General features: G+C 41.2%; 1 protein-coding gene across 1 annotated transcript; it reads right to left on the bottom strand.

Annotated features, from left to right (window-relative positions):
- Positions 1-903: 903 nt before the first annotated feature.
- Positions 904-18,063, bottom strand: Cldn18 (claudin 18). The gene is made up of 5 exons (XM_026385069.2): positions 17,844-18,063; positions 7,642-7,806; positions 6,453-6,570; positions 2,527-2,637; positions 904-1,075 (listed from the first exon to the last, which is right to left on the bottom strand). The coding sequence occupies exons 1-5, from the start codon at positions 18,061-18,063 to the stop codon at positions 904-906; spliced, it is 786 nt and encodes a 261-aa protein (XP_026240854.1).
- Between the last annotated feature and the right edge of the window lie 9,024 nt (positions 18,064-27,087).

Genomic DNA, 27,087 nt, shown 5'->3' with positions numbered 1-27,087 from the left:
GACTATACAGAGTAGTACAATAAAGACAGTACTTTTTCAGTTTTCTTCCTATGTGCAAGGGTGAAGCCAATTCACTATACACCAGGGGGCAGAAAGAGAAGAGAGAGAAGAGAGAGAAGAGAGGGAAGGCTATAATTTTGCTAATAGATTTCTGATTATATTTAGGACTTAGATTATAAAACAGTCTTTTCTCAGCCCCCTAGACACAATTTATGACTTGCAATAGGAAGAAGAAACCCCATTGGATAATCTTGCTGGAATTAGAAAATCCAACAGAAGCAGAAAGTTTTGGTTGCCTCAAGTAGAAATCACTTTGGTCTAGTAATTTTTAAGGTTACAGTGTAAGAAAACTCAGAGTGGGCTGGAGAGATCACACATGTGTTTCCCTATCATTTCTTCTCCAATTAATGTTTATTAGTAGCCAGTTGGGAATGGGAGAGGCAAAAATCAAATAGCAGAAAATAATGTCTTTGGATCTACTTTCTTATTTTCCTTTCAAAATTTTTCTTGGGGACAAGCTGGCAAATAAATGGTCAATGGGTTTATTAAACAGAAGGAGCAGGAAGAGTCTATTTAAATTATCAGTGTCAGGGAGTCAAACCACATTCTATCCTCAGATTTAAAAAGTTGTATTGAAAGAAGTGTAGAAAGTGTAAGCTGTGTAGCCTTTACAAATGATAACTTTGCAAATACTTTACAAATGATAACTCAACTTTTTGTGTTAGAATATTTAGAGACAGAGATATGTAGTCAAGATCATCTGGCTTCAGGACAGATGAAATCAAGATTTTCTAACTTTCAACTCTGAGTCAAAAACAATAAGGAATCAAGGTAGAATCTTCTTGTTTTGTGGTGGGTTTTGGGGGAGGGTTTCTTCTGTCCATTCCAAAGGATCCTGGAGAATTACACATAGTCATACTTGGAAGGATGAGATTGTCCCTCATCCTCTGTGCGGGCACCCCCATCATATATCTTCTTGTTTTTCATGTTGGACCCAAAGCCAGTGCTGGCCTTGAAGCCTCCAGAATTGAGGCCAATATTGTGACCCGAGGCATGATAAGACACAGCTCTGTAGCTAAAAGAAAAAGAATTGTTCCATGATCACAGATGTTTGTAGGAGGACAGACTTCCTGTTACCCTGGATGTCTCTGACCTATTAGGAGCAAACTAAGATGTCTGGTGATCCTGTTCATTGTGATACTAGGGTTTTTTTTGTTGTTGTTTTTGTTTTTGTTTTTTGCTTTTCCCTGGGGCAGGATTTCTTGCTTTTATATTAGAGCTTCACTGTGCTAGTAGTGGGTGACTAATGGGTTCTCTCTGTTAATTAAAATGAAGGTTATCCAGAAACAATGTCTAGGGGAACACTATTCTGACAAAGAATCATAGACTTTGCTTATTTTATGGATAAGTTAATGCAGGCTGCTATGCTCTGAATTTGTACCCTCCAAAATTCACATGGAAACTCAGTCACCACTGTGATGGTATTAAGAGGTTGGACCTTTTGGGAGGTGATTAAATCAGGAGGATTTAGTGCCTTAAAAAAGGGATTGAGGTTGAAGAAGCTCTCTCTTGGCCTTTTACCTTTCTGCCCTGTGAGGTCAGTGCTCCTTCCCTTCAGAGAAGGCAGCAAAAAGGCACCATCTTGGAATGGAGACTGGGCCCTACCAGACACCAAATTGGCTAGTGTCTTGATTTTGGGCTTCCCAGCCTGCAGAATCATGAGAAATATATTTTTTATTGTTTATAAATGAACCACTCTGTGGCATTTTGTTATAATAGCCCAAATGGACAAAGACAGAGGCCCAGAGAGGACAAACGATCCACTGGAGGTCACAGGGCTGGTTAGAAGTAGAAGTACATCAGAATTCAGCTCTACCAACTTCAGGTCTTTTGTGGATTTATAGTAGGATTGCTCAACAGCAGTGCTGTTGACACTTTGGAACTGTATGCTTCTTTGTTGTGAGGGACCATCCTGTGAATTGTAGGATAGTTACCCTGGCCTGTGCCAGGGTATAGAAATCATTATCACTTCCCCTCTGCCTCTCACCAAAGTTGCAGCAATCAAAAATGTAAAGTGTCATATATGGTGTGACACTGTATCATGTACAACCATAGAAATGTAAAGTTGTACTGCAGTTGTGTACAATGAATCAAAATGCACTCTGTTGCATATATACTTTATTAAAATAAATAAATTAAATAAATGTAAAGTGTCTTTAGATATTTCCAAATATCCTGGGAGGTGGTACAAATTCTTTCCCAGCTGAGAACTACTGAGTTGTGGAATAGTGGAGCTAGAAGCAACCTAGAGGGATGTTTTTCTTTTCCTTAAAATAATATCATTCCTAAATCTTCCCAGTTGAAGTCTTTCTGTTCTCTTCTTTAGGAGAAGGGAAAGTAGTAATGAACTTTCAGTCAATAAAGTTCTTCTAAGTACCTGGATTAATCATTTTGGCTATAAATTATACATTAAAAGGGATTCTGAACAAATGAGGTGTCTAATTGCATTGGAAAAAGAAGACTTACTTGGTATCATCCGGTGTCAGGCCGCGGCAGGCGATACACATCATCACACCCCCAATTAGAGTGAGGCCTCCAGCGACCCAGCCCACGAACAGAGCTGCACCAAAGGTGTACCTAGGTGGTGAAATGGTGAGTGTGAATGAAGCTGACTCGACTCTCCAAGCTCTGCCCACTGCCCCTGGCCATGCCCATTCTTTCTGTCCCCATTTTGGGGGGTCCCCCTCCCTTTTCTGCTGGGAAAGAGAGACTAGGAGGTTTGGCAAGAGAACTTTGAAAGGTATGGAATTTTAATTCTTTGAGCTGTCACTATGGGATAATAAGTATTCATCTTACCTTACCCTAGGTAATCCTTATGCTTTGGTTTTTGTGTTGAATGTCTCCAAAGGGCCCATGTTTTAAAGGTTTGGTTTCAGGATGGTGCTATTGAGAGGTGGTGGAATCTTCAGAAGGTACTGCTTAGTGGGAGGTCCTTAGGTCATTGGGGGAGAGCCCTTGAAGGGGATGATAGGATCCTGGCCCCCTGCTTATTTTTTGATTCCTGGCCATGGGGTGAGCAGTTTGCTCTGCCACACATTCTCCTACATTGCTATCTGGCAACTCCACTAGAGGTTCAAAACAGTGGCTCCACCTGATCTTAGACTGGAATCTCCAAAGCCATGAACCAAAATAAACATTTTCTCTCCATAAGTTGATTATCTCAGGTGTTTCATTATAGTCATGGGAAGCTGACTAATATACCTTACAATCTTCCATGCAAGTAGGAGTATTATCTTCTGAAAGAACTAGATTGAAGTGATTGCTCATTTTTTTTGTTCATTTGTTTACTCTTTTGTTCAACAAGTATTTGTTGAGATCCTGCTATGTGCACAGAACTTCCTTGATGCTGAGATATAGGGGATGAATGATGTAAGACTTGTGGGCAAGTGTAACATGTAGGGCAAAACTGAGCTCGGATCTTGAAAAAGTTCTGGGAGAAAATTTACACACAAGCTATTTAATTTCCTTTGGACTATGAAAAAGACATTTGGTTTGAGGGCAGCTGCCTTGGAATGAATCCTGTCCTACCTCCTTATCCTACCTAGTGTTTCTGGGGGTTGAATGGCAGACCTGTAGTCTTCTCCTGGGGGGGACCTTGTTGACTTTCATGGAGGCAGCCCTGGTCTCTCTGCCCTAACACAGACAGAGCCCCTGTCCTTGCTATCCCTATAATTTGGCTGAATGGCAACATAATGCTAATAATTTAACAATAATTGCTACCATTTATTGAGCCCTTACTGATATTGTGATAAGTGTATATTTCACTACTATCTCATTTAATTCTCATAAGTCAATGTATTAGGATTTATCATTCTCATTTTACCAAAGAGAAGATTGAGGGTCAGAGAGGTTAAATAACTCCTCCAAAGACTCAGGAAGGACTTGGCACTGTCAGGATTTAAATTCAGGTCACTCTGCCTTCCAAGTCCTCATTGTTAATTGTTAAACTATATTCTCTTCTGTGATGGGAACAAGGTTCCTTTCCTCATCTTAGACACACTCTGTCAAAGTTAGCAAACTTAAATATTCACATGGGATAGGTGAGGAATTAAATGAGTGAAGTAGTTGGATATAAGAAAACATTTAATTTTCTTGATTCTTATTGGGAGGAGCCCCATAAACATGATGATAAATGAGGTACTGGGGACTTAGGTAAACTGAGAGTGTGATACCTCACTAAAAAGGAAAACTGCCTTTCAGCTGCAGAGACGGCTGCCCTCTGAGAATGAGGATCCAGTGCTGCCAGATATTAGGAGGTTTTTTTTTTTTTTTAATACAGAAAGCTGGGAAAATAGGTGTGTGTACGTGAATGTGCACATGTGTGCTGTGAAATCTGTCCAGGTGCTCATGGTGCTTTGCCCCTTCAATCACTCTGTGTGTCTCTTCCCAGCCTGTGCATGCTTTTGCCTTAACCTGCAGGTCCCTGAGGCTGTTCCTGGAATTGTGGTTTTGAGTCAGCTCCTGAGGCCAGTTTGCCCTTGTGACAGTACTGAAGCATGGAAGCCCAGCTCTTTAGTCTGGGGTGAAGACCATCCTGAGGTGTGCCTACCCTACAGAGCTCCTGTGAGGACCAGCCTGACCTTGAGACTCATGCCTGGCTTCCCCTTTCCTGTCTTGCTTCACTCCCTTCCTAACCAACCTTCCCTTTCTCCATGAACACTGCCCAGGCATCTTCTCAGGATCCATTCTTGAGGATCCTAACCTGGGATGCTTTGAGTTTTAAAAGTTGATGATTAATTCAGATTATAAGATGAAAGAGTTATGCTAATACAAAATACCTGCATGCCATTCGTCACAGGTCTGCCATTCATCCCCCAGCAACACTAGGTAGGACAAGGAGGTAGGATAGAATTCTTCATTCCAAGGCAGCTGCCCTCAAACCAAATGCGTGCTGTGCAGTATGAGAGTAGGCAGTTTGAAGCTCTGTTCCAGGGCTTAGGCTCTGCCAGTGTTGCAATGTGGCATCAGCAGAGTTGGGGGACAGGTGAAGGAGGGGATATACAAATGGGGCATTGAACCCAAAGTCCCATCAAATGAGCTGCAAGGATGCTTCTTGTCAGCTGGGCGGTCTTGTGTGACTTCTGGATAGAGAAAGTGAGGAGAAAGAAGAAAGGGGAAAGATAGCTGCCCAACCATGGAGAGAGAAGTTCAGAAGGCCTTTCTGAATCCAATCTTACTTATAGGACTGAAGTGGCCTGCCCAGGGGACAAGGTAGGTGCCCAGAAAACAAAGTGGAAGAGCAGTGGTTTCAGGTGTTTGCTGTGGGTACAGAGGGAGTGGTGGGTGGCTCCAAGCAGGTAGGCTTTTCTAAGTAGGATGGTCAAACATTCTGTTTTGCCTGTGATGAAGCAATTTCCCAGGAGGTGGGAATTCTAGGGCTAAAACTGGGAAAGACCCAGGAGAACTGGAGTGAATTGGTTAGCCTATTTCTAAGTTATCCTGGCAATCAAGAGACATTGAAGAACATGGAGGAGGCCAAGGGCAGCTTACAAGGACTAAGTTTCTTATTCATAAAGCAAAGCAGAAGCATAGGTGGGGATTGGAGTTCCAGAGAGCCAGAGAGTAGTGTATTTATCATCTCCTCACACCCTACCTGTACCTCATGTTGGTGTGGCTGGAGAGATACCAAGTGCATCTACTGCAGAGAGGGGAGGTCACTTTGATGTACTATTTATATCATTCTCCCCTAACAAGATCTCCTTTGGGATTTCACCATTGTTTCTTGTTATCCAGCATATTCATTTGAAGTGGCTAAGTGAATATAGGTGTTGGTATTGCTTTTCCATCCTTTTAAAGTTCTACCCTTATTTGGGCCCCAAATTATAGAATGGTTTCAATTCCCTCTGCTAGACTCTGACCTCCATAAAAGTAGGGACTTGTCTGTATCTCCAGCACTGAGAACACTTCCTGGCTCATAGGTGCCCAACACATTTGCAGAATGAATGAATGAATGAGGTAAAGAGGCCGTTGTATAAGGAAGAAACATCCCTTTTCTTACCTTGCTCATTTCTATTCAGGCTTTTACCTGTCCCTAGTCAGGTTCTCATTATGGACTGTAGATGTAAGTTGGTGTTCATTTACATGCCTGAGTTAATAGTGCCTGTTTCATTGCCACTACAATGGGGCCTGTGTAAGAGTGTTAGATAAATACTGTGAACTGTCACTGTATTTCAATGCAAATGTCAGATCAGCCTTAAGTCATATCACCAAGGATATTTCACTGAAATGAGGTTTATGAATTTACAGATTATTCTTGATTTATGATATGGCATGGTTGCCTGTGATAAATTTTTGCTATTTCAGGCACTGACAGTCACATTAGGCACATGTGTTTAATCAGATTCTTAAAAAGTATTCACCATGGAATTTGGAGACATGGATTAGGAATTTACCTGGTCTGAACAGTCTGTACCATCCCACCCATGGTGCCGTACATGCTAGCCGAGGACATCCAGAAGTTAGTAACCAGCATGTTGGCAAACACGGACACTCCAATAATTGCACACACACCTGTGGGCAAAGAACAAGAAAGCTCCAGAGTCAGCTTTAAGAGAATGCAATATTTCTGAGAAAGTTTATGATTACATGAGTTTAGATGAGCAGGCTGCAGACTGTTTTTCTCCTAAAAAAGAATGATCAATCCAACCATTGATTATTGAATTCCTGTTATGTGCTAGACCATGGGCTAGGTGCTTATCTGGAAGGATGTGCGTTTGTGTGTGTGTGTGTGTGTGTGTGTGTGTGTGTGTACGCATGCGCATGCACAGAAAGAGATATTCCATGCATGTTGGAACCAAGGATAATAGTTCAAATGCTTTGGATCTGATCTTGATAATGTTAAAAGCTTGTCCCTTGTTAGAGTCTCAACAAGAAGCCTTTTAAGGATCCAGTCACGTGACTACCTTAGGGTTGAGCCTATTAGGTTTGGGTTGGGGTGATGGCTAAGAGAGACAATTATGGTTTGGATCTGAAGATCCTCTCATATGTTGCAGGTTTAGTCAGCAGTGCAGCAAATTTGGGAAGTGATTGGTACCATGAGGGCTTTGACGACATCAGTAAGTTAATCCACTGATGGATTAATAATTTAAGACATTAGTGGGAGGTGGTGGAAACTTCAGGAAGTGGGGCCTTGTTGGAGGAAGTAGTTACTGGGGGCATGTTCTGGAAGGGTGTATCTTGTCCTTGGCCCTTCGTCTCTCTCTTTGTGTCGCTCTGATTCCAGACTGTTATGGTGTAAACAGCTTTGCTCTACCATACCTTCCACCATGTTTTGCTTTACCTCAAGCTCAAAGCAATAGAGCAGAACAGGCATGGACTGAAACCTCTAAAACCAAAAGGAAAATAAATCTTTCCTCTTATATGTTGTTTTTCCTCAATATTTGTGACAGTGATGAAAAGCTGACTAATGCTAGGATCTTAGCATTCATGATGGTTCTGTAAAGTATAATTAGGCTTCCACACTCAGATCTTGAATCCCAGTGTCAAAGGGAGGAGGGAGGAGGCACATTTTCTCTACCACAATGATTTTTTTTTTTTTTTACATTCTCAGAAGTGTGTTTGAGACCGTGAATTCATGTTTACCTGAGATAATGAACACAATTCCAGAGGTCAGTGTCATTTTGGCCTTGGCAGAGTCCTCCATGTTGCCGATGCGGATGCACTTCAGGGCAAAGATGGACACCAGGAGGCCGATGACACCCAGTACTATGCCCACAATCATTAGGGCTCGCACTGCTTGCAGCATGGCTGTGGGACAAGGGAGAGACACAAGTAGACAAATTAGACCACCCCAACACAGATGATTAGGCTCTGGGCTTATAAAACAGCAACCACAACTAACCAGCACCTCTGAGGAATAGCATGTCCATTAGCTGGGAACCCCATCATTGTCAAAGATGTGGAACTGTAGGAAAAAATGCAAAACATGTCACATGTTTTGAAATGCTAACCCATAAGACCTTATCTTCAATGGAGAGTTTGCACCCCTCAGGGGTCACAGTGAGCGCAGTGGACTGATGAAGGATATGGACACAGATGTGTATCAAAGGAGAAAATTATGGAAGGTTGGAATTGGGAGGACCCTTAGAATTTATCTACTTCAGTTTCAAACTTGATAATTTGAGGTCCAGAAAGGGAAAATGATTTGTCTAAAGTAGTAGTTAAATTATTGTAGAGATTACAGTGAAACCATATTGCTTTCACTCTTAACCAGAATCTCTTTCTTCTCTTGTCTTTCCATTTGAGTTCAAAGTGTCATATAGTTGTGTCCACTTGAGGAAAATTCACTATTACTTTATAGTATAGTATGAAGCCAAGGTTACTAAGTGGGAAGTCAAGAGCACACCACTTTTGTCTATTTCTAAAAACAACTATGAAGGTCATGGTAAGCTGTAGGTTTCAGATATATGTAAAGAAGATCAGTATATCAATACCAGGCCTTTCAGTATGTTTACCACAGTTTATCAGTAGTCCCCATTCTAAAAATCATTTTTTTTAAAGCTGTAAATCCTGCTGGATCCTCCCATAGTGACTACACCCCAGATATGTTCAATATTGTTTCTAGTGCATCCTTTAAAGAGCAGCAGCTATCACAACACTTATTTAGTGAATCCCCACAGGTGGGCATGGGATGACAGTAGTTAACAGGTAAGATCTGCCTCTGGTCTCAAGAGTTTTTGACAAAAGTATGGAACGACAGTCATTACGCATGTCTGTTGCAGGTCTGATGAATTTTATAAGGAAGACAAATTAGTTCTTGGTGTCTTCCAGAGGGCAGGTCTGCTAACTTGGGTCAGTCTGCTTGACTTGACCACAGAGCTGTGTAGATATACAATGATCTGAACACCAATTGTTCTAGCACTCCAGGATATACTTTTCTCTTCCCTGAAGCATATGACTCCTGAAGGAGCTGCCAAGTCTTACATCTGTGCTTTTCAAAATTTTAGTTTCTGTGCTGTCACAAATTGATGCCCTTGGCAAAATACAAAATTACTTGCTTGAGTGTCAAAGAAATGTCAAATTATTGTAAAAGTTTAGAAATGTTTATTTTTAGTTTTGGTAACAGGATTGTTCATTTGTGGCATTAAGACTAGACACAAGAACCTGTCCCCAAGAGGGGATGGATAACAACAGCTTGTGCAGCAGTGTGGTCCTCAGGACACATTTTGAATAGTACTGTTGACCCTGATCTTTCAAGCCACAACATAGTATCTTGTCCCTTGACCACAGTAAGGTAACTCAGCATGGGAATTTGACTCAAACTGCACAGAGGAGACCCTTATGCATGATGTGTGTACTTTGGACACAGACAGCATCAGGTCAGTCCCTCTCCAGGGGCTGAAGAACTAATGCATGGGGCTGGGAACCCAGAGTTTCTATCAGATGGAGAAAGCTGTTGTATAATGACAACCAGATGAAATTCAAGAGGTAGGTACAGTCCTGATAGTTGAGCTCTGGGATCCAGCAATTCCTGAAATCCAAGCACATTCTTTCCTTGGGATCCAGGAGCTATCACAGTATCATTATTTTTAAAAATCCCCTTATCTGTTGAAACTAATTTATGTTGGGGTTCTAACTTGTGAAAGATAGTTTCCTCAGTGTCTAGAAATGCTAACCTATAAGACCTTATCTTCAATGGAGAGTTTGCACCCCTCAAGGGTCACAGTGAGCACAGTGTTGCTGAAACCTCTTGGGGACAGGTTCTTGTGTCTAGTCTTAATGCCACAAATGCACCAATCCCACAATGTGGAGTCAGAGAAGGGTAAAGGAATTGGTTTTCTTCTATTTGAAATAGCTGATTTTCCCCCCAATTACATAAGCAGTAAATGGTCATTATAAAAATTGAAGAACCTATAGAAAACCATAAACTAGGATAAAACCTAAAAACCTCTTTATCTCACCTCTTGGAGATAACTTTTAATATCTTGGCAAGTAGTGTTCCAGGAAGGCGTTTTTTAAAAAGAAGAAAAAAGCCCAGTGAAGGTCACACTACTATTCAGACCCAGTAGAAATGCAGATGGTTAAAGACCTTGCAAAACTGTAGTAATAAGGGGGCTGTTGGGTATACCCAAAGGAGGTGTCTTTCTTGCCCTCAGTGAGCCCAGTTAATGATGCCCTGGCAGAATTCAACTTGGGAATGGAAAAAACAAACAACCCAGAGAAATACTTAATAATATTTTTCTCTTTGGGAACACTGGGGGACCTGGCCACACTGCTGCAGGCAAAAGACTCAGAGGATGCTGTAAACTGAACAGGAGGCCCTGTCCTGCCCTCATTGTCATTGCCAATTGCTACATTTGACTGAAAACTATTAGGAGCTTTTCAGACATTAAAAATTTCAATCCACGTTTAAAAAACCCTGTAATGCAGATAATAATATTAACTCCATTTTATAGTTGAAGAAGTTGAGATTCAGAAGTGAAGTCACTTGTTCAAGGACACACACCAAGGGAAAGGCTGATCTGGGGTTCCAAATAAATTGCAGAGCTGTCTCCAAATCTTTCTTTCTCATCACAGCACATGACTCTGAAATATCACTCTGGAAAAACAGGTACTGAGTCCTGGTACGGGGATCACAAAACTAATAGAATGTATTCTCCAAAGTTGGAGATGTGACCAGAAAATGTCGTAATCTAAATCAATGCTAAAAATGTATAAAGGACATTCTCCCAGAATCATCTCAGGGAATAACCTATCCTGGGAGATAATTTGTAAATGTGGTACTCAAGATGAGGGCATTCCCATCTGACTAATCACCTTGGAAAGATTTCCATCTCAGGCAACAGCCAATGCCAGTGGTGTAGCCATAAACTCTAAGGTGTGTATCACAAAGCAATGTGTCATGATGTAGGAATTGGCAGTCAATGAGATATATTGAAAAAGAAGAGGGAGATTATGCAGAATTTGCTGAAGTGGTTTCTGCAAATGCAAGCATGGATCTTTTACTTGTGTATTCATTTATATCTTTGTGTGTTCAAGATAGCACACAATGGCACACTCTTCATATTATCAATTAATATACACTCACCCATGAATTCATTTATTCATCAAGTATTTTAAAGCTCAAATACTCTGCAGTGCCTTTTGCCAGATGCTGTAGAGGGTCTAAAGTTTCATGAGAAATAATTTCTGCCTTCATGCCTTTTAAAACCTGAGAAGATTTTATTTTTACTGTAGGTACTAACCTCAAATTTCATTTCACCTTGAGAGTACCTTGGCTGAGTAACCCAAAAGAACCACTTGGTGACAGTAGCTCAGGGGGTGGTCCTTGTTCTCTTCAACATACTCGGTTAAACTACATATCAGCCCTATGATTCAGGACAGAGATGTAGAGGACATTTATGGCACAGCCCCTGCCTTCAGGAAACAGCCTCAGAGCTATCCTGTGTTTATATGTTACTCTTATGAAACTAGACACTTGGAAAAAGAAATAATGTAGTCATTCCTCCATCTTGTTTCCATAGGCCTCTTACAAATTTCAACTCTACCCAGGAGCCTGTTAGAAGTTTAAAAATCTGTTCTAGTTTTAATATTTTTAAGCCTGAAGCTATTCAGCGAAAAAAAAAATTATTCCTTTTGAAAAGCACTTGTCAAGGTATCTGGTTAAAATAAAACAACCAAAAGCAAGCAAATAAGCAAGTAACCAGCCAAACGAAAAATAACTAACCAAGTGAGGTATCTTTTTCTCATTCTATGGGAAATTACACTTATGCCCACCCTCAGCAAGGGACTCTATTGATTGCATGATTTTAACATTTGTTCCAGAACACAACATGTGTATGCTGTGGCGGAGGGATCTGGTATTCCCTGACATTGTTGGATGGGAACTAGTGGGGATGCTGGTAGGTGGGAGGTGAAGCACTGTGGTTTTGCCAGTGTGGAGAGTTGGCTACTGGTGTGCCACAGGAGTCCTTGGGACTGGAGCCCTGGCTAGTTTATTCTGATTAGCATTTGTCTCAGACTCTTAGGTGCTCTCCTGCCTTTTCTGGTCAAGTATGCATAAGACTTCATTTCTTTCCTGTTCTCTTTAGACCTCTAAATTTCTCATGAACCCTGAATCCTGCATTGAATCAGAGGTCCTGTATGATCCTGAGTTCCTTTTCATTTTAGAAACTCTTTGTAGCTTACTTTTGTCCCATTGTAAGTCTGTGGTTAGAAAAGATGCAACATTGTTTTATAACTTGTGTGGCCATGGTTCAAACCAGAAGTCTGTGCTTGTGTGCTTGGGCAGATGGACCAAGATCTTACCTGCTTTGGAAATCAAGGCCCTCGAAGAGTTCTTTGAGGAATGGGAACTCTGCTGGGAACAGGTGTCAGGAAGTGGGGGGAAATGTGCCCTGCTAATCATTGCTAGAGACCCTTAATCCTAATAGTAATGATCCTGGAGAGCTGCAGCATAGTGCTTTGAAGTTCCCTACCAGCTGGAAGATTCTGCCACCTGGGATTCAAATTTTTCTCCATTAATAGATAAACAGAGAAACTGCCCTGGAACAGGTAGGTTTCTCTTTTCAGCATTCTGTCTCTTATTTGATATTCTGATCAAGAGGGCTGGTCTTATCAGCTGATAACAAGGGAGTTAACTGGCTCTGGAGCCTGATTCCCTGCACGAAGGTGTGACTCCTGCATTCCCAGTGAGTAAGGAGGTGTTATCGAACCTGAAGGGCGGGCAGGATTCAGGCTGAAAAGAGTAAACAGAAAAAAGGGAACTCAGTGTTCCCTCTCTCTTGCAAAATATCTCATTCTGCTAAAGTAGCAGTGGACTGACAGGTGAGGTGCACTCAGGTGTGATTCTCAGTGTTGGCGGCACCTGAGCATCCCTTGGGAGAAACTTTAAAGAAATCGTAATGTTTGACCTCACTCTTAGAGACTTTCATTTAGTTGTTTGATAATATTAGATTTCAAGGAATAATGTAGGAAAAAAGAAGGGGTCATAGTGGGAATTTGAGAGGAATGAGTTCCAGGGCTGGCAGCACTGAGCTGGCGGAGATTGGGTTTGATGAGGTAGCCATTCACTGGGAGCCAGAGGTCTGGGCTGGGGCCTTGGTGGGGCAGGGAGAAGACCCACATCTCCAGGCAGTTTGGCCTCAGAGTAAAGGCAGGGAGGGCTGGTGGGAGGAGAACAAAGAGGGGAGTCTGAGGCTGACCCCAGAGAATTGGCCCTTCAGAAGAAGGTGGAAGAGCTTAGACTTTCAAGAGATCCCAAGGAACCCATAGGGAAGTCCTTCATGTCTCATGAAAACCTGTAGAATAATGTGATGCCACATGAATGTCATTAGGCAAGCCATTTGACCCCACCAAGGTCTGTTTCCTCAACTCCGGAGTGGAATGAAGATATGTCTTGCTTTAAGATGTTGTGATGATCAGATGCCACTTCAGCCAGGCTTGATAAGTATCCGTTTTTTCCTGTTTCCCAAAAGAACATGTTCCTTGCCAAACCTCTTGCCTTTGCCTTTATTTTTTTTTTAGTTGTAGGTGTACACAATACCTTTATTTATTTATTTATTTATTTTTATGTGGTGCTTAGAATCGAATCCATTGCCTCGCACATGCTATGCAAGTGCTCTACCACTGAGCCATAACTCCAACCCTTGCCTTTGCCTTTTAATGACTGTACACAAACCTAATCCTCTCACATGGTGATAAAATCAGGCTGAGTATTTGAAATGGTTATGGGTGTGGGATTGTGGTGATTGAGAGGGGAAGAAGTTTGAGAAGAGGAGGAAGAAGAAGGCTGGACCTAGTGGCACCAGGAGGGGATCAGGATAATCAGCCACAAGATCTGGCTGGTGATGAGCAGGGGAGCCAGCTGATAGTGACACAGTGTTAGCCACAACTTATCAGTGACTTAAAGTTTGTCCTTTTATACAAACTGAGTCCCTAGAAGTGTTTCTCCTGGATTTTGGTAGAATCCTGTTCCTGTGACTCAGACAAGTGAGACTGGGGTATACCTCTGAGTGGCTGCTGGGAATCATTCCCTGTTCTAATGACCCATTCCAGCCAAACTTTTCACAGTACAACCAGGAGGTAGGATGTAGAGCAGCACACATCTTCCCCACCCCAGCCCTGTCACCTGTTGTGCCCCATGTTAGGTGTTGTAGGAGATGCAAGACAGGTACCCAGGATCCTCTGGTCACACACTAACTGATAGAAGACCAACAGCTTCCAAGAGCCCCTACATGTATAGTAGCAGGACCTTACATTCATGTTTGTTGTCCTCAAAATACAATTGGGGAAGTCCTTCCTCTTATCTCACTGTGTCCTAAATTTCTTTTAAAAGAGCCCAGATTATCTCCCATTGTGGATTTGAAACATTTCAAGACTCCTTGAGGAGCAACTGTGTCTCTTCTCTGTAAGCTCTTTGTGTAAGCTCTTTGGCCTGACTGTAATAAAATTACCTTGTATTACCAAATCTTCCTTCTTTTCCTTCCTTTTTTTTTTGTTTAGAAAAATTGTGCTTTTTTTCTGTGATTGTATTCATTTGATATTAAGAGCTGGGGAATTTTTATAATACAGAAACTCATCTCAAACCCTACCTTCTTCCTTATTTCAGGCCATACCCATCAAAATGTCTGTCATTCACACATAGTATATTGCATCAGATGATATTTTACACATAGCAGAATTCAACAGCATTTGTCTGAAAAATTAATATTTTTGCACTGTCATTGGTGGTGATCATTTGATGTTCAAGGAAGTTCTTGCAGAACTGAAATTAGCCTGGTGGATAAAGTTCAGCCTAGGCAGTTAGTATTCAAAGAGTCCCTGTGGCATAGGCAGTTGATGTGCACCAAATAGCTGTATGCTGCTATGTCTCCCAATTTCCAGGGCCACAAGGCTTGTTCTGGACAATGTACTGTGTTTGGGTGTCACTTGCAGGCCAAGGTGATTAGGAGCAGTTGTGCCCCCTTCAGGACTTTCTGGTCTTGCTCCACTTTCTTTGAATAGTATAGATACCAGGAGGTTGCTCTTCCCATAATAAACTTGTGGCAGGAAGTAAACTTTTGTGTGTGTGTGTTAAGCCACTGAGATATTTAGATTTGTTGCAGTAGCTGACCTTAACTACTCTGATTAATGAAGTCCCTGACATTCTAGTTCCTGTAATGTAGTAGGTGTCCCAAAGATATTTGTTTAATATATGATTGAACTAATAATGAATTTGTTTTAGGCAGGAGGAGAAACAAGTTCCTTTCTATACATGGAACAATGGTTGCAAAAACTGTAGTACAAAGTCCTGTTTTGGGGGAAACTCTCTACCTGTTATTAGTTCACATAGTAGTTTATTAGTTAAAATAAACTACTCTTATTATTTAGTTCAACTTAATGTAACAACCATTTACTGAGTACTCATCCATTCAGATGCTGGGAACTGGGGAAAAAAATTCTTGTCTAGCTAACAGACCCTGTAAAGCAGAAGCTGAAGAGACAAATGTACAATAACCAAGTTAGTAGCTAAGGCTCATACTTGAGCAGAACCCCCTTAGTGAGGCCATCCTGACATTCCCCTCCTGACACTTCCTATGGTTAACCTTTTCTTCCTGGAGCTCCATACATTATAACAGGTATTGTCTTTGCTTTGATATACTTTTAAGACATGCTCATGCCTGTCTTCTTGACTAGTGTTTATAGGTGCTGACAGGGCTGGTTTGGGGTCATGTTCTTTCTGCAGGTAGGCAATAAATGCCTCGTAGATTAGTGAGCAAAGGGATGAGGAGTGCATATGCTCAATCCTGTAAGAGTGCTCTGGTTTTTCTCTGATTTGTGAGATTCTATTTAATTTGAGAATGTGAGAAGACTTCAGGAAAGATTGGTGGAGAGGGCAGTTGCGGTGGTGAAGCAGGGCATTTTGGGGAGTAGAATCAATGGGTCTAGGAAGAGAAGTCAAGGAAGGTAGGTGAAGGAAGTGTGATGGCACTGGTGTTAGGCTGTCATGTCTGTACCCAGTTAATCTGGGAACCAAGAATCATGAAAGGTGCTTGGACTTTGAAATGTGTGAGGAGGTGAGAACTGAGACTGAGAGTTGGTGACTGAAGATTCCCCCAACCTTTAGCCATAGTCAAAGGAGCAAATGCTTTAAAGAGATGAAGGACAGATTGAGAAAGGTGATGAGTGAGAAGTGATGGAAAGTTTTAGTCTTTGAATCTGGTTGTCAGTGACCCAGGAGGGACATAGAACTTGACAATGATCAGAATCAAGAGTATATTTTCCAGGAAGGGAGGATAGAGCATAAGGGAGAAGGGAGAAAGAAGGAGGGAGAAGGAAAGAGGCCCATCAACAGGGCATGCTTCCAGGTGGGGTGGTATGGGGCCTACAGAACCAGTGGAGGGTTGGCCTTGAGTTGGAGAGGGGAGGGGGTCTAGTTCCACACAGTAGAATTATCAAGAGGCAGAGAGAGATTGAGTGGACTCACTAAGGATAGGATTCCCTCCATGGAATAAGGCAAGGTAGGGTAGTGGCAATGAGGTTTGGCCATTTATGGGAGTATCTGGAAGCTTCCATGTGTGAAATTGTGATGCAGAGAAAGTGAGAGATTAGTAATGTTTGGGGGGGCCTAGGGAAAAGGTCACTGAGCATGAAATCATGGGATGTTATGCTTTAGTTTTGAATACGAGGTCAATCTTTTTTCTTCACCTAGTAATTAAAATTAGGGGTAGCCATCCATGTCTTACATGTCCTCCCTCTGACCTCTCCTCTCATTATATAGCACAATCACTGGTGACTCTAGCTTTCTTGCCTTTGGCCAGGTTCTACCCCACTTGCTTTCATGGAGTCAGTGATCTTATTGATCCTGCAATGAGTGGCTTCCACACATGGACTAAATAACTCAATTCTTATAGTCTGACACCTATCTTCTACTTCTTTCTGAAAATGAACATTAATTAGTTGAATTGTTTTTTGCAATTCAATTTCAAGGACTCCACATTCTCTTTACAATTTCTTGCAAATTTATATCCATCTACCTGGTTACAAGGTACTTGTTTCAAAGACACATATTTTGGCCACCGCTTGGATCCACTGATAAGGTTGCCCTATTTTTTTATTTGCTTTTTAAAAAATAAATACAAATAGACCTCCTATAATATCCAGAATGCAAAGTTGCTAAGACGTATATTTGAAATAATTATCTTCATTAGAAACAAGGTTTAACTTATTCTATCCTTGAGGATGAAAGGATATCACATTTGTAATTATATTTTCATGCTGACATCACTATAATCATAATTTTATCTTCTGACACATTGATTATTAGGAAGAACATACCTGATGTTCTTAATTTCAAATGCAGAAAAAGGAAATTATAATGTAATGGTAATATTTTTGGCACTTATAGAGACTTCACCTTTTCAAAGAAAAATTTAGTTGGATTGAATATAATTAAATTCGTCCTTGATAAACTTTTATGCCTCTAACAAAAGACTTAACATCCTCCTTCCCCACTCCCAGGTCTGTGCAGGCAGAAGTGAGTCACATGCACAGGGAAGCAAACAATTTATTTTCACCTGGAGAAACAGTTTATTCTAGCTATCACCAGCCAGCTCTTATAATAGACCTGTTCTTCTGGTGGCCTGCCTCCTTACTTGCAATTCCTTCAACTTGGTATGGTTTCCCTCATTTTTCCTATTGCTCTCTTTGACAGAGAGCCAACTTCTCTTATTTACACCTTTTTTCCTGGGCCAGAGTGGCCAGGGTCACCTGCAGAGGCAGGAGTGTGGCTCACTCTGGGCAGCAGGATGGATAGCTGCTTGGCCTGTGCTCGCTGGGTCCTGCCCACGGTGCATGGTGCCTACCTGGAAGGCCCAGGATGGTGAAGTAGGGCCGACACTCGGTGAACCCGGAGCTCTGCCTCACGCAGCTCCTCCAGAGTCCTTCATACTGGAACACGGCGGTGACTGGGTTGTCATACAGGTCCTGGGTGCTCCACATGTCCATCTCCGTGGCAGCGATGCAGCCCGCCAGACCCAGGAGGGACAGGAGGAACCCCGCCACTTGGCACGTGGTGGTGGACATGGCCTCAGCACGCTCGCCCTGTGGTGCTACCAGGGAGAAGCTGCCGCCCTCCTGCTGCCCAAGCTGTGCACCGATCTGCGCCTGAGGGGACCTCTGCTAATCAGATGGTTTCCCTTGGCTCTCAGTGTTTGCTTACTCTGTTTTCCTTAGATAGTTCAGTTTCACTCCTCATTCAAGGGCATTATTTTTTCATTTGTTAGGGAAGCAGCCCCAAGAGGCACTTGTCTGGCTGAGTCACACAGCCCCAGTGGATTCCAGTACTGGGTGGGCGGATTGGACAGGACTCCCTCCTCAGGGGTGGTACCAGCCTCCCCAATCCCAACTCTGGCTTAACCCCAAATAGGCCACCATCTATGGAAAACACTGACATGCCCACTACCACTGAGAGCATCACTTGAGACCACTCTGTCTGACCTCATTTAAAATAAAAAAGACCTAGGAAGCTCCCACCTAGCTCCATCTTAAACCAGAGCTTGGCCACTCCTATATTACCCTTCACTTACACCTTTCTATTTTGATCTTACAGAAATGGGCAGGCCAAGTGTTATTATTCCCATATGATGAGTAAATGAAGTGAAAGTAGGCTAAGGAATGTGTCCAAGTGCCTTGATGCACAGATGCTTGAAGGACGGCCAAGGTGGGGTTCCCACTTTGACTTCCAGTCTAGCTCTCCTCTGTTTTTATGAGCAGTGGAGAGGGGCAGGCAAAGTTATCTCTACTTGTGAGAACAGGAAACCAGGGCCTAGAGATATGCTCTCTTCACAGGTACTGGAACTGAAATGAGAAGCCAGGAATACCTTGACCTCCATCTTGTTCTGTCACTCATGTCACAAGAATCAGGTGAGGGTCAAGAAAGGGACAGAGAAGGTGCTCTGAAGGTCCAAGGAGGGGCCGAGGATAATTGGGCTAAGGACCCTGACCTGGTCACTGAGAGACTTAAGATCTACTCTTGGCAATGTCACTAGCGCCTGGTGTGTTGGTGGTCTACTCCTTGTAGGTCAGGTTCTTCATCTGTAACTGAGGACTAACGGAGAACACTTTCAGATCTCACACACTGTCTTTTACATTTGTAGAAAGGCTTCCACTTTAGTGGTCCAAATAATAGAAACTGTAAAATCCCAGTAAAGAGCACGTGGCTGAAGAGATCAGGTGTTGGGTTCTGTCTCTACAACACAATTCTCTTAAGAGAATTGATCAACTGGCTGCTTCCTGAGGGTCATGTATGTCTGGTCTCTGAATTCAGAGTCATTTTAATTAGATCTCTGCAAATCTGGATTTCAAGGCCCTGAAATATATGTACCCATACATGCCCCCTTCCCTCAGTCTCTAACCATGACAGATTCTCCAGGAAATGAGCCCTTTTGTCTGGACATTTCAATGTTATCTTGGGTGCACCCAGCCATTGCTTTCATGACTTTATTCCCAGCAAACAGAGAAGGCAAATAATCTGAATGGAGGCAACATTACCCTCGACTGCACACCTTACCTGTGATCAGTGTTGATAGAGAATGAAGCATGAGTCAGAAGACCCCAAATAAGGGCACAAGGAAGAGTTATATGACTTAAAGTGAAACTGTGCTGATGTCTGCGTGTTCCCTGAGCTGAGCTACAAAATGCTAAATGGCAGGGAAGGGGCAACCAGAAATGACACTGGTTTCTGCTGGTGGACAGGGATTGACCAGTTAAATTGGTTAAGTGTTGTTGGAATAATTAAGGAATTATTTTGCTACTCTTTCCATGGTCAGGGCCATCTTACTTTTCATTGAATCAAGAGGCAGTCTTTTTTTTTTTTTTGGTGCTGAGGATTGAACCCAGGGATGCTTAACTACTGAGCTACATCCTCTGCCCTTTTTGTATTTTATTTAGAGTCAGAGTCTAGCTGAGTTGCTTAGGGCCTCACTGAGTTGCTGAGGCTGGTTTTGAACTCATGGTCGTCCAATCCCAGCTTCCTGAGCCATAGGGATTATAGGCATTCATTACTGTGCCTGGCAAGGCAGGCTTTTATATTTTTTTTTTAAAAAAGCTTATTGGTTTGGTTTCCAGCTATCCAGTTTATGGTATTTATCCATAACCTCTTCCCATATGTTGGTTATAATGCCTCCAAAACAACAAGTCAGAAACAGAAAAATAAAGAAATAGGTTGTTATAAGATATGTATTCTCATTCATGGCAGTTTCTTCTCCAATTTCCTTATGTAGATGTTTTATGCCAAATTTTAAAATCAGATAAAAGTTACTCAGGTATAACTTAATAATGAATTAAGTTTTTCTTCTTGGTTGAAATGTGGCAGTGACTTTATTTATTTATTTTTTGAAAGAAGGAAAAGTTAATTTTAAAGGGTAAACTAAAGCTGTCTTAACCCAGGAAGAAAACTGAATTAAGAAAGAATTATAAATCTACATACTTCTGTGTTTTAAAACACATATAAGGTTCGAGTTTTTACTTTCTTGTCAATGTTTGTGCCCTGAAATGAGTGGACCATTGTGTTGGTTGACTGTGCCAAAGAATGGTTGGGGATCCAAGAAGAAGATCTGATGTCCTTGTTTATGGCAAAGGTTTCGTTGAAAGGAATCAAATGTTAAGCTCTTGCACTAACTCACTGTCTGATTCTGTTTAGTATAGTAGGTTTGGTACAATGTTGTTTAATCACCTTTAAAATGGAACAAAATGTTTTTCTGACTTCCTCAGGGAAATCATCCCTGCATTCAGGTTTAATTATGGTTGTAGTAGTATCATTCCAGATTGTAAGTTTCTGGGAGCTTATGTTATTTTACTGACATTGGAGAAATTATTTCCACTACTTCTGTTAACAATTTTTTAGGAGTATTAATAGAACACCTTTTGTGGTAATTAGGCAAAAATGGTGGTACAAATAGCAATATAAAATATTATAGCCAGGAATTAGGAAAGAGTAAAGCTAATTATACTAACTAGAATTAATTGACACATTAATTTTTCTTTCAATAGATTACCACAATGTACATATTCCTAATTTCTGATTCTACATTTTGGTGTTCATAATAGAAAAGTTGGAGAAAATTTTAACAAATCACTCATAATTTTAACTCTATACAAAACATTTGCCAGACTTCTTTCATTTCTGTTCTCTTTCTATATTTTTTATGAGATTAAGGGATTATATGGTTTGATGTCTTGCTTTTTCTACTTCATTGTAGTTATGTAAGCTTTTGTAGATGTAATTTAGTATGAGTGTATTAATATATAAAGGTATTATTATTCACCTAAACAGTGTCGTCTCCTCCTCCTCCTCCTCCTCCTCCTCCTCCTCCTCCTCCTCCTCCTCTTCTTCTTCTTCTTCTTCCTTCTTCTTCCTTCTTCCTTCTTTCTTCTTTCTTCTTTCTTCTTTCTTCTTCTTTGTATTGAGGATTTGACACATGGTCACTTTAGCACTAAGCTACATCCCAAGCCATTTTTATTTTGGGACAGGGTCTCATTAAATTGCTTAGAATCTTGTTAAATTGCTGAAACTGGCATCCAAATTGCTATCTTCCTGTCTCGGACTCCCAAGCCACTCCGATTACAGGTATATGCCACCGTGCCCAGCGTGTGTCCATTCTTATATAGGTAAATTGTATCTTCCCTCAGTTTTCTTCTGTATGAAAGCAACATTATGATGAACATTTTACATGTGACCCTTTGCCAGAATTTCTGGTGACTTTTTTTTTTTTGGTACTGGAGAATGAACCTAGGAGCACTGTACCACTGAGCTATACTCCAGCCATTTTTAAAATTTTATTTTGAGAGAGTCATGCTAAGTTGCAAAATTGTACCAAACCTATTATACTAAACAGAATCAGACAGCGAGTTAGTGCAAGAGCATTACATTTGATTCTTTTCAACAAAACCTTTGCCATAAATAAGGACATCAGACTTTGAACTTGCTGTCCTCCTGCCTCCGGCTCCTGAGTTGCTGAGATTACAGGTGTGTGCATTCCCCTGGCCAGCTCTGATTCTTTTAGGATAGTTTCTTAGAAGTGTGAAATTTCAAAAAACTCGTTTTTACATAGAACTATGTTGCTTTTTATGAATTTTATTCCTAGCAGCAGTATTTGGAAGCCCTTACTCCACCCTTACCTACATTGTGAATTTGATATTATACATGATTACTTATTTTAATTTGCATTTTTGATTACTGAGTTAGAACTTTTTTTTTAGAAGTAGTTGGACACAATACCTTTATTTTATTTTATTTATTTTTATGTGGTGCTGAGGATCGAACCCAGAGCTTCACATGTGCTAAACAAGTGCTCTACTGCTGAGCCATAATTCCAGACCCTGAATTAGAACTTTTTAAACAGATATTTAAGAATATTTTTCCTTAAAAACTTCAGATATTCATTAGAGTTTCAGTATTTTTCCTATCAACTTATATGAACTGTTTGTTAAGGATCTTAGGACATCATAAATAATTATAAATTATAAAATTTATTTATATTCATAAAAACAGCTCAGTTGTTTGATTTTAGTTTCATTTGTGTTTTTAGAAAGAAAAAACATTCAATGTGTCTCATTTGTGTGCTCCTTGGTGCCTGGTGCATAAAATGTGCTCAATAAATATTTGTTGAATGATGTAGTAAAACAAATTTACTTTTCCTTCTCTAAGCATTGTGTTCATGCTTAGAAAATTATTTTCCATTTAGGAGATAAAATTATAAAAATTTAAAAATATATAAAAGTATTTTATGTGTTTTACATTTAATTCACCTGGGATTTATTTTGGTATGCATTTGAGTTGATACTATCATTCTTTTTTTCCTTCCAATAAAAGCTAGTCATTAATCTTGTAGCATTTATTGAATAACCTTCCCTTTTCCCCATTGCTTCGTAAAACTTTCTGTAACTTTCACGAAATTCACTTTTGCGTGTCATTTTAGGTTTTATTTAATAATCTGTTTGTTCATGCTTGTGCCAAAACACATTTTTTAATTATCAAAGCTTTAAAATTTAGTTGAACATCTGGTAGAGTTAGCTCATCACTTCATTACTCTTAAACAAATAAACAAAAACTTTTAAGAGTTCCTTATCTACTGCTTCTTAGAGGTATTCACTTTGTCAAGTTCCCAGAGAACTTTTACTGATAGTTTCATTAAAGTTTCTTTGCAGTGCTAGGGGTTGAACACAGGACTTTGAGCATGCTAGGTAGGTGCTCTGCCACTGAGCCACATCCCAAGCCCAGATTAAAATTTTCACAATGGAGAAGAGCCCAGGTTCTGGAGAAGTCCTCTTGGTTTGAATCTTCACCCTGCCGTTTACTCCTACAGTGCCGCCAATAATTATTTTTTTTGTTTTTGTTTTTGGGTACCGGGGGTTGAACTCAGGAGCACTCAACCACTGAGCCACATACCTAGCCCTATTTTGTATTTTTTTAGAGACAGGGTCTCACTGAGTTACTTAGTACCTCGCTTTTGCTGAGGCTGGTTTTGAACTCGTGATCCTCCTGTCTCAGCCTCCCGAGTTGCTGGGATTACAGATGTGTGCCACTCCACCCAGCCAGGCAATTTTTTAGTCTCTCTGTGTCTCAGTTTCCTTGTATAAAATGTGTATAAAATGGAGATAATAATAGTCCTTATCTCGCAGGGTTGTTGTGAAGATTAGGCAGTTTACTTAAACTTATATAATTGTATACATTGTTGGTTTATAAATGTTAATTTCTTAGAAAAGTGGCACATAGAAATGTCTCAATAAATTCTATTATTATATATTTATTAGAGGCAAATGTGCATTTTTATAATTTTCTCATGAAGGAACCTGCAGTATGTATTTCTATGTAGGTATTTTAGAAATTTCTCAAAGCTTTTAAATTTTTTTTTTCATTTTGATTCTTGCAGAATTCTAAAACATATTGTTCCTTTTTCATTTCTTTTTTTTTGTACTAGGGATTGAACCCAGGGTCTTAGTGCATGCTAGGCAAGCCCACTACCACTAAGCCACACCCAGTCCATACATTATTATTAAGTATTTAACACGTCACTGTACTGTGTTGCCTCCCCTTTCCCTGCTCATCACACATAGAGCTGAGTTTTTTCAATTCCCTGAATACCTCTCACTTTCTCTTCTCATTTACCCCTCTCTCTTTTTCTTCATCCTCTTGGGTACCATGTTGCTATGAACTCAGTTCACCACCATTTCCTTCTGGCAGCCTCCCTTTCTTCATGATCTCTACCCTGTACTAGACATGGTACTTATTACCCCCTCATTCCTGTGGTTCTTAACTGGATGAGTTGGCCCCCTAGGTAATATTTGGCAATCAGGAGACAGTTTTGATTGCCACAACTGGGGTGAAGGGGGCAATGCTACTCCTAACTTAGGGGCTAGAGATCAGATGATACTAAATATCCTGCAATGTACATGATCCCCCACCCCTGAATGTCAATAATGCTGAGGTTGAGAAACCCTGTATTGCAATGACTGCTTACTAAATGTCCCTGTGACATTTATATTACCCATATGTAGACAGTCTGGGATATAGTAGATGCTCAACAATGTTGAATGAATAAACATTTCTTCTAATGCTACAAGTCCATGTCATTGTTTATTTCCCAATTATTTTTGCATATGAGAAGACCAAAGGCCTTTGCTTTTTTGTCCTTGTGTGCCCTATGAAAGAACCTGTCTAGAGGAAATGATGGCGGTGGGGAAGTGAGTGAGCCGCTCCGCGCCGCCGCGCCCGCAGCGTATGTTGCTGCATCTTAAAAGAAGAAGTAAAGATCATTAAAGGAGATCTGTCTACAAAGGCTCAGCACCGTGTCAAGAAAGGGGCCTAGGTGGAGTGAATCCGCCACGACTCCAGCCAAGGTGGAGTGAGTCCATCACGACTTCAGCGCGAGCAGTAAGGCTGCAGCCCCCGAGCTGCCCGGCTCCCTCGGCCCCTTCTCCTTCTCCTCTCCGCTTTTCCGCTTTGCTTCTCCCCCGCGTCTCTCCCCCCATGCTCACTCCCTAAATCTAGATCTCAATTTCTTTCCCCCACCCCGCCCGCTCTCTCGCGTGCCCAGTACCCGGCCTGTGCGGCCCTGAGGTGCTGCCTCCCCTCTCCCAACCCGCACCCCTTCCCCGGGGGTCCCGAAGGCCACAGCTGGACCGCCGCCGCTTCCCGCGGAGCACCTTAGAGCAGACTCTTCACCGCGCGAGTGAGCTGCCGAGTAAAATGGAACAGCTGATAAGATGAGTGACAATTTAAAATCTAAGTGATCCAATATGGCGGCGGACGCAGAGAGATCAAGTCTCTAACCCCTTCAGCTGCGCGGGCATAGGGAGAAGTAAACTGCCAAAATACTGTTTGCTCAGGACCACTAGGCACTGTTGAGCTGAAGTGGATCCCGGGCGAACAATCTGGCCTTCGCAGAACACACCGAGCCGGATTGGCTGCATTCTAGTTCCGGTTTGCCTGCTTCTCGTGACTCAGCACTAATGATCCCGCTGAAATAACTAGTTGGCCCCCCTGTACTCACAGAGGTAAAAGCCAACCAAGCACGATAGCCAGACCCAGGGAATCAGGAGTGACGTGGGACTAGCGGCGCAGAACTCCCTGCTATTGCTCCCACCAGTGCTGACAACAGAGGTCCCTTGCACCAGCTACCAGGGGAGTTGCTACCTGAGGGCAAACAAATTCGCTGGGGGTCCTCAGCCCCAAGCCCTACAAACTTAGGGTCTGAGGGAGGCAAACAGAAAGGGTGTGCCCAGGCATCCATGAAAACAGGGCTCCCAGGAGCAGCAGACCCGGCATGTAGCCAGTATTGTGGTGAGCGTCATAGGTGAGCGGGGCCTGGCTTGAGGAACCACAAGAGAAGTCCCTAGGCACTCAGGATTGGAGACCCGCACCGTCTGGGAAGAAGAGCTGAGGCACAGTGATTGGTTCCCACCTATCAAGAAGAGAAGCCTGGCCCAGTGGGCACAGCTCCACCTACTGGAAGAGAAGTTAATCAAGCTCTATGACTGCATTTATTATTATTATTATTTTTTTAATGATTATTATTAGTATTTTTTTAATTTTGTTTTCACCTTTTGTTGTTGATGTTGTTGTTGTTCTTTAACTTTCTGATTAATGGCTTCAATTTTTTAAATTCTTTTTATTTTATTATTATTACTATTATTCTTTAAACTTTAATTTCCATTTTTTAATTATCATTATAATTTTTTTTTGGTTTTAAATTTTTATTTTTTCGTTTTTTCTTTCTTTCTTTTCACTTTTTTCTTTTGTCTTTTCATTTCTTTTCTATTTTCTTATTCCCCCTTCCTTGAATTCTCTTTAGTGACTTCTTCCCTTCCCTTCTAATATCTCTCCTCCCAAGCATCAAATAAATTTATAAGAGTAAACAGTAACTCAGCAGTCAAACAGAACAAGAAGTAACATGAGCATAAAAAAGCAAGGAAGAAAAGGAGTAAAAACAATGAAGGACAGCCTAAATATTCAGGAGGACCTAGAGTCATCAGAAAAATGGCCATATAAAGAACTCAAGGAACACCTTAGACAGATGGAAAGGAACCTTAAAGATCACATTGAAAATGAATTACATAAACAGATAAAAGAAGAAGTTAAGCATCTTAATCAGGAGATAGAGATTATAAAAAAAAATCAAACAATAATTCTAGAAATGAAGGAAATGATAAACCAAATTAAAAACTCAATCTAGAGTATCACTAACAGAGTGGAGCAAGTAGAAGCCAGAACGTCAGATAATGAAGACAAAATATATCATCTTGAAAAGAGTCTAGCCAACTCAGATAGGCTGGTAAAAAATCACAAGAAAACCATCCAAGAGATTTGGGATAACATAAAAAAACCAAACTTACTAGTCATCGGGATAGAGGAAGACACAGAGATTCATACCAAGGGAATGAGTAACCTCCTGAATGAAATAATTACAGAAAACTTTCCAGAAATAAAAAAGGAAACATATACAAATTGTAGATGCATACAGGACACCGAGCACACAAAATCACAGTAGACCAACGCCAAGACACATTGTTATGAAGATATCCAATATACAGAACAAAGAGAAAATA

The sequence above is a fragment of the Urocitellus parryii genome, chromosome 2, assembly GCF_045843805.1.
Source record: "Urocitellus parryii isolate mUroPar1 chromosome 2, mUroPar1.hap1, whole genome shotgun sequence".
NCBI classification, from domain to species: Eukaryota; Metazoa; Chordata; class Mammalia; order Rodentia; family Sciuridae; genus Urocitellus; species Urocitellus parryii.
Note: the sequence above shows the minus strand (reverse complement) of the source record. Positions and strands in the feature narration are given on the sequence as shown.